The sequence below is a fragment of the Zerene cesonia genome, chromosome 9, assembly GCF_012273895.1.
Source record: "Zerene cesonia ecotype Mississippi chromosome 9, Zerene_cesonia_1.1, whole genome shotgun sequence".
In the NCBI taxonomy this organism is placed as follows: Eukaryota; Metazoa; Arthropoda; class Insecta; order Lepidoptera; family Pieridae; genus Zerene; species Zerene cesonia.
The window spans coordinates 3844883-3853752 of NC_052110.1; the positions used below are offsets into that span (position 1 = coordinate 3844883).

At 31.0% G+C, this 8870-nt stretch overlaps 2 protein-coding genes across 3 annotated transcripts in view; one reads left to right on the plus strand and one right to left on the minus strand.

Annotated features, from left to right (window-relative positions):
* The window catches only part of LOC119829034 (cysteine-rich hydrophobic domain-containing protein 2), a 4090-nt gene extending 3712 nt beyond the window's left edge, over nt 1-378 (plus strand). The window contains exon 3 of the mRNA XM_038351396.1: nt 126-378. Within this exon, the coding sequence (XP_038207324.1) occupies nt 126-293 (168 nt within the window). The 3' untranslated portion in view covers nt 294-378. The remainder of the gene's footprint in view (nt 1-125) is intronic.
* Nucleotides 379-1608: 1230 nt separating this feature from the next.
* The window catches only part of LOC119828934 (protein app1), a 10448-nt gene continuing 3186 nt past the window's right edge, over nt 1609-8870 (minus strand). For both annotated transcript variants that reach the window (XM_038351255.1, XM_038351256.1), the window contains exons 3-4: nt 8110-8340; nt 1609-3000 (exon numbers count right to left, since the gene is read on the minus strand). In XM_038351255.1, coding sequence (XP_038207183.1) covers nt 2692-3000; nt 8110-8340 — 540 coding nt within the window. In that variant the 3' untranslated portion in view covers nt 1609-2691. The remainder of the gene's footprint in view (nt 3001-8109; nt 8341-8870) is intronic.

Here is an 8870-nt window from a genome sequence, read left to right on the forward strand (position 1 = left end):
TAGCTGATTACCTATAAAAAAACGTTTTTCCATTTGGTTTTCTTTACAACAACACAATAGAACAATTATTAATTCATTATAAATATTGAATACTAATGTCAAATAATGTACTTTATTTTTTCCAGACGCAACACTCACTCAACAAATTATTGGAATGGGAAAATAGCAGACTTTATAATAAATTAGGACTTCGTTGGCGTCTTACGAAGCAGCACTGTGACTCTTCCTCCATGATGGAATATGTGCTTCTGATAGAATTTATACCGAAAATACCCATATACAGGCCAGACTAAAAAGCGGCAAAGTTCTTACTTGTAAATATCGATAACATAACATAATATCTCAAACTCAACACAAATCAACTCTGATGCAACAAATTTCACTAAAATGTTATGTTATATATTGTAAATAATTACTATGTATCTACCTAAAGTGTTGTTATAATGTGCTTTTTGTGTATAGATGTCACATTATTAAATTTAAAGCTTCGATTTTTTTAAAAGCGATGTTATCTTAATGTGTAATGTATGTAAGGTTTCGAAGAAACATTAGTTTGCAATGTTGATCCTGTAAACTGAGGCGGATGAGGCTATCTTCTTTTTTTACCTTCCATTTAAATTTACACTTGTATATTCTATCATATTTCTTTAACATTACTTCAGATATTTCTATCTGATAGTTTATGTGAATGCTATCAAAGCTGCCCCAATATACACGTAATGAAGTTTACTTAATTAGATGTGAGCACGGAACTGCTTCGCTTCGTTTGATGGTACTTTAATGTAACTATACATTTAACAATGCCTCCGATAATCCGAATTTCACGAACAATATCGAAAACGATTATATTTTTATGTACCTGAGTGTCAGCGCAGACGCAGTAAACACGTAATGTAGAACACATAGCAAAGTTTTTAATTTGGTAAGCGATCACCATAATAATGTTAAGAAAATTAACGGGACTGTGTTATTAGACAAGTAATTGTTTATAGTAGATACTCTATATACGAAAGGTTTTTACCCTTTCATCCCTTTTCAACGTGTTGTGACTTCGACAAAAGCGTATCTATTTGTATATTTGAAAATTGGCTTTAAATTTTAAAAATATGTATGTATTGGTGAAAATTCTAAGATTTCTTGCCGTACCTTTTTATTTTGAAATGAGCAACGGTTGAAAAGCGGACAGGGTATGTTGATGTTAAGTCGTAATTAAGTGAATGTAAATATTTTAAGTACCTATAGATTATTTTTGTTCAAATAATAAAATCTCACAATGTGACAGGCCTGTTTTGATTGAGTTGATATAAATAATTATACATTTATTTAATTTTCCAGGACTTATCTCTCAATAGTATAAAATTAAAGATACAAAAGAATAGTAGCTTCAAAGTCTTTAATTTACATATTTTACATCATAGATCTTTTTATAAAATGCACAAGAATATTTTCATCATAGAAAATCTCAAGCTGAAAAATAAAGAAGATATATTCATGTCTAATAATTTGATGACTTTTAAGGTATTAGAAAGATGGACATGGACGAAGGAAATCTCAGTACGGAATAGATATTATTTTTTATTTTTTAATTATTTAGGAAAAAAAAACTTGTACAAAATTGACAATATTTTATTATAAATTAATATTTATATACACGTAATACACATTGACAAAATACATAAGGCACTTAATGTTATGGTCCCCCACATAATACAACTTAAACAAAAGAAATGACACAAAAGACGTACAAAAATAATTAATATTATGCGTAATATTGCAAAACAATCGCGCACATGTTTTGTCACAAAAAAAGTTAACAATAAGATAGGGGAAGGATAGTTTTTGGAAAGATATAGTTCGAAATGTGACAAGTACATGCGATTTAATCTTATTTATCTACAAAGAGACTAGCTAAACATTAATCAAATACAAAATTATAAAATACATATTACGATTGAATTTTACCTTTTAAAAAAAATCGGATGTTCAATAATAATTAATCTCAATTACATTAAATTGACTTCTATTCTTATACCTGATGTCAGCACAACCGCTATGCAGTTTTTCTTGAATACTGTTTTGTGTAGAGCAATTTTAATTGTACAGTACAATGAACTGAGTAAACCACACTTAATTTTCAAAGTATATGGATACTGAACAGTTATTATCTTACAATATTTCGATATACTCACACAACCCAGATGCCCAGACATATATACATTAAGTCACCGTCTGTCGTAGAATTATTTATATTGATTCTCGTTTTGTGCAATTAATTTAATCGTAAGACAAAACACTAAAGTTACTATGGCAACAAGTACTACGAATATCGCAAGAAGTTATTTAAATTAGTAAGTTTGAAACATGCAGATCATTTATAAATAATTAATTAATATATTGCACATTATTGATAAAGTCAATTACTTTAATCCACTTCGACAATCAATGGTATAAAATTTTATCTTGATTGAAATTAATTACAAGATCTATTAAGCATTTGATTTACACCGACAATACTTATAACATTAAATCGAGATATAGACATCAGTCTTCACTTTACAAACGATTCCCATAACAATATATCAAAATGGACCATATTTTTAATACATTACCGTCTTTTACACCTAAATAAAAATTGACTAAACGAGTCACAAGCATCGATGTCGCATCACAAATTACCCTGAATACCAAGTACTAACTGATTTGCACGTAGTTAATTGGGAATTGTCCTTTGTGGCCATTGCACTCGCCGAAATACCACTCATCGTTTATTTTGGACAGTACGTTGATCTTGTCACCTATGTTAAAAGGCAGATCTCCTTCTTGGACAGGCACGAACTCGTATAGCGCGAGTGCCGTCCCAATTTTAGTTTTACTATCATTCGGTAAAGGCACCTTTACCTCAACGTAGTTTGCAGGAAAGAGACCTTCCGCCCCCGTGCGGAGTTTGCCGTACATCCATTCGTCATTCTCACGCCGAATCAGAAATACTTTCGTGCCAGCCTGAAAATATAAAATGAACATAAGTAGGTAGATAGTTGTAGTAAAGCAAACATACAGAATGCGGCGAATGATTTTTAATAAAGTATCTTAAAAACTCTAATATTTAAAATTGTATGTTTTTAGTTTGAAAAAAAAAACATGTCACCAAGGTATGACATATTATTGGCAAACCTAATCCTACATTCTCAATATAGCTTCTATATATACATGCGACACAATGACGAGAAAACGGATATTTTTAAAAATAAACAATTGCTCTTAAATAACATTGATAAAGTATCGTATAAATTGTCTGTTTACATTATTTATCTAAAGAATACAGTTAATAGCGTCGCCGCTTATCTCTGAGCTTTACCTTTATCTATTATTATGCAATAAAACATTTGCTTTTTATGATATATTTTTAGCATTGTTAATAGGTCAGCAGGTATATCAAATTTACAACGTTCAGTTATATTATTATTTGCCATGCATTTTAAGTTGTATATTTTATTTTTGTATAAACTTTTATTCTGGCGAGACAGTTGTAATGAAGAAGTAGAAAATCGACATTTGTAGCATTGCAGCTAACACAGTTATATAGGTTAAAGGTTCACGAAAATCAGTTTTCCGCAAAAATCTCGCAATCTGCTCGGAGGTTACAAAAAAGGTCGAGATATAATGTAACAAAAAATGTCACGAGCTATTTTCTGTAAAATTATCCGTTTTAGGAGTAGAATGCTGAGAAAGTAGTATAAAGTACTAGCTGTCCGCCCCGGCTTCGCTCGGTTCACATAAAGCGTTAAGGAAAAACGTACATATTCACCTTTATGACTTTGGTCGTACGTCATTAATCTTTAAATAAACGCAGTGCAACCATCATGGATTGTTATTTAACATGTACAAATAATTTCAAAATGTGCAAAATTTGTTTGTTCGTTTCTTTGTGTTTCAGAGAAAGATATCAAACATTAATTTGGTCTCAATCCGTTACATTTCTTGTTGAATGAATTTCGGGTGAAAATAACAAATCAACGTAACGTAACAGAAAAATTGTTTAATGCACCCTAAATATATAATCATAAATATTTTTGACAAAGACTAAACGCCTTCAAATTGAATTAAAAGCAAACGGTAGGCACCAGCTCTCAAATAAATAACGATTTATCAGTTCACCACAGAAAAAAAATTATTAGTATAACAAACACAAGAAAGCAGTCCAATTAAAAACCTCATTTTTGAAGTCGTTTTTAAAAAAGGTAAAATGATTAACATTGATATAGAATTGGATTATCGTGTTAATACGATTTTGTATGCCCTTAGCCCATTTGTTCTGCGACACGCGTTTAATACAATTTATTAATTCTCTGTTTCTATTATATATCGCTTACACGTTTGTTTTTTTTCTTACCATAACTAGTGTATGAATAAATGGTGTTTTATAATTTTAATTGTGAGTGAACAAAAACTACAATACTGATAGGTATATTCTAAAATTTTGCAGTTTCCTTAAATAACATTCATAATTTTAAGTGATACAAGAATACCTACATTCAAACGGAATTCTAAGAAAATTAATATAACTGGTACATGTTATTTACGTATATCATGGTATAGTTTTGCAAATTTTAACTCTTCACATATATATCTACACCATAATAAAATTTATATATACAATTTTATATAAGCAAGACAAACAATTACCTTCCTGTAAAACTTAAATAGCTCAAGGACTAAAATGTACATTTATTGAATGCGTTGGAAACAAAAGCATATAATATAGTTCCTAGTTAGTATATTTCGAGATTCGAGATAGTCATAGCTATAAAAAATTAACAGATAGCTCATTACTAGGGTAGGATTATCTGTCGCGGACGTATTTTAACCAGCTCCCGTGGCCCCTTCACTCAAGTGGCTCGACGGAACACAGTGGGGTTTTGGTCGGTAAGAATCCGACATAACCCACGGCTCCATCGCCGGGGGCCGTGGGTATCTATGCAAGAATTCCCCACTATAAAAAAAGGGTAGGATTATATAGAAACCAGTTTAACAACGTAGTATGTGCTCTCTATTTGCTGCTACAGGAGATTTCGTGTTTTACTATGATACAAATTACACTGTCTAGAAGTAGTTGGCCATTGTTCTCAGTTGGTACGACTGATTTTCAACGAATAACTCTATACAGAATAAAATTATTCTCTTAATTATTTCAGCCTTGTCCTGAAACGTAGTCTGACAATAACTACACTCGCCACAATGCACAATTAAGATAAATCACGTTAACGAGTAACGTAAGTAATTACTTGTGAAAAACTAAAACATTTTTCCAATACGATTTCGTCTTTTCAGTGAGAATCTTTGGAATGACATATGGAGATTAATCATATGCTAAAAATGCTTTTCAAACTTTGGAAATCATGTCCAATTTGCAACTTTACGAGTAAAGAGCCAAGGTAATTGTGTAATTGCGTGCCCTCGTTTAATACAGTTTAGATGTAATTAAACGAACCAACCAGAGGAAAATAAAATTATAGCTCATAGAATAACACTGGCTTTACGTAACTGTTTCTTTGCGAATAACGTTTTACTCTTTATGACACGAAGTAGGTAGATACATAGTACCGGATCCTAAATAATCCTTCATCTTAGGATAGAAATTGCATCGATTTTTTTTTTTCAAAAATTATACTGTATTATTTTGTATTTTCTGTACATATATAAATATAGTTGCGATTAAATTATGATCAAGCAAAGTGAAAGTTGAACTTCAGTCGAAATCTAAGACAAAGAAACATGTTTTAACGGGAAACATTAACATTTAGAAATTAGACTTTTTAACAGATTTTAAACGCGATCCATTCATTATATTATTTTACCGCAACTTTCGAATACTCTACAGTGACCATGCGCACGGGGAACTTTAAGTCAGTCAAGTTAAAGACAATTTCTAAACATATAAAACACACGAAAATACGATAGATCATTGATACAATAGGTATTGTCAAAAAGTTGTCGTTAGAAAAACTTAATTGATATTTTTAACACTGATTGTAAGTACATGAAGTAGCTAATTAAACAACATTTCAAATAGCAAAGTTTAATTTATATTTATCAGCTGCACGTTATACTGATATTCAATTCCTGTTGTTGATATGAATGGAGCAAATTATTATCAATAAAAATTCCAACGCAAATACTGCGAATATGTAGTTACTAGTTTGCCTCGCAATATAGTTTATATGCGCGATAATAACAAAATAAACAGAAATGCAAACGCGAATACGTTTAGCTACGTCAATAAGTGCCAGATGTGCACCTATACATTTCCTGTCAGCATTTACGTCATATATTACCTATAACAAGTTCGACTTATGCTTGCTTGAACAATAGTATAAAAGTAAAATAAAATATTAAATACAAAACTGCTCAACAATCAACGAAATAGAACACGCAAGCTAAATTGTAATAAATTACCGCGTAAAACATTGTGACATGTAGTATATAGGAGCTACACACGCAATGATAGTAAAGTTTAGTTTTAAAGTAACCTATAATCTACTGCAATGAACCCACACTATTCTTAGTGAAACAAAGTGTATCCTTCGACATAAATTATATTTCCTTATATATAGGATTCCATATGACAGTCACAAGCGACCAATGAACAATTCCACGAAATTGGCACAATACCTTGAACCTGGTAAACAAAATTGACACCACTATAGTCATGCCTATATTTCCTGAATTGAATGCGTTTAATCAATTTACACCTTAAACGTGGTTAATAAATATGTCCGTGAAATCTTGTACGTATTGAGTTCCAATAATAGATAGGAAATTTAATTAATGGTGTTTGATGTATTCTTTGTGTAAGAGGCAAACGTTAACACTCACGGTCATCAGATATCACGGAAGGAGGGAGTTCCCAATAAGAAAAATATAAGTCTACACGCCACAATCCAAAATTTACTTTTTTTAGTTTTATAATTCCAATCCAATATTGGGATTATATAACACAGTATATAAATGATTAAGAATTAAGCTTTGATAAGTAAAATAAATCACTCGAAATGAATTTTATTACGAACACTTGATTTGAAAATGGTATATTTTAAACAGTGTTTGGTTATTGGTCTTCCTTTGGGAAAAATACCTATATTGTTATTTAAATTTAGGACGATGAAGCTGACATACATATAACTAAAGAATTAAATCTTTCGCCCAAACAAATATTTACCATAGAAGTAATACAATACAATAGCCATGAACTTGGAATGGCCCGCTTGAAGCGATAATTACTAAATTTGACATTCCTGTATATAGATTTGGCATCGAGCCATTATGACGGAAAAATAAGAGAGTTAAACAATAAAATAAGAGGCAAGCTGGCAAAGAAAAATATAATTTATAATTATTTATGCAATAATCAAGTTACGTAATGCATTACTAAACATGAGCGATAATACAATACACAACACATTTACAATAATATGGTCATACGCCTCCCGACAGTGCAATGAAACCTAACTGCAATGACCAGACACTTTATTACTTATTACATGCTTAACGAGTCAGACTACATTAACTTTATCAGGTTCATACTCCATTAAATTTAATTAAGTGTACTTTTATTATTCTTATGTACATCCATATCCATATATTAAAATAGGTTTATAAATATCAATAACATCATTGTACATATCTAAATTTATATTATCGATTTGAAACTTAAAAATTGACATCAGGAGGGGGTTAAAATCTACTGTATTTGTTTGTCTTTGTTACTCCATAACTTATGACTGGATGAAGTCATTTTTATTATTTGAAAGTTGGTGCCTCCCATGTAATGGGCCTATTTAAATTTGACCTAGTTTTGAGATTTGAAGATGGTTTAAGTTTTGTTAAAAATTATTTGGTTTATACTGTATACATGTGACACAGGCTTAATATCTTCACATTATGTTTATAATGGACATTCCCAAAAACAAGATCTCAGTTGGATTTTTTTTTTGTGGTTATATAACTCGATAACTCACCCCTACTTTTGTGTTTGGGATCGGTGACCCTATTTCAAACTCCCGTTAATTCTTTTTCATATAAACAATTTCACCAAAAGAAAACACAACTCACCGAAAAATATAAGTCTTCTTGGTGATCTGTGAAATAGTCAAAGAGCGCAACCGCATGTGGTTCAGCATCATCACTTTCTTCATCGTTTTCTTCGAAGTCCTGTAGATCATCAGGCCACACCACCGGTAAGTCATCGTCTATCTGTGGCGGTGGTGGCGGCGGAATCGTGGGCATCGGCGGAGTGGACTTCCTTTCAGGCGATTCTTCATGCTCCCAATTCAATTTCTGGTCCTGTTATAGGATTCCAAATTATTGGCGTCCTTTTTAACAATATTTAAAGGCTTTTTTCTTAAGAAACTATCTAGTGCTGTCACTCATTGTGCCTCATAACAGTAGGCTAGTTAAGTAAAAACCAAATCAGGGTACATTTCATTGGTATTTCATGACATTCAGTATGTTGGTGGCAATCAAATATAATTAAAGAATATTTACAAATACTTTGTGTACTAAAAGAGCATGAAAACTAAAAAGGCTTCAATAAATATAATCCAAATAATTTCGAAACTTTGAATTATTATTATTTAAGTATACCTATATTTTAATCATAGTAATTAAAATTTTCATTTATTGTTTATGATTGAAATTACGCCATAATGCATAGTCAGATATAGCCTCATTTACACAATTAGCAATTTATGAGTGAGCACATTTCTATTCTGCTACATATGACAAATAAATATATCTTTACTAGCTGCACCCGGCAAACGCTGTTCTGCCTTACTCTTATCATTTAGGGGTATGAAAAATAGGTGTTGGCCTTT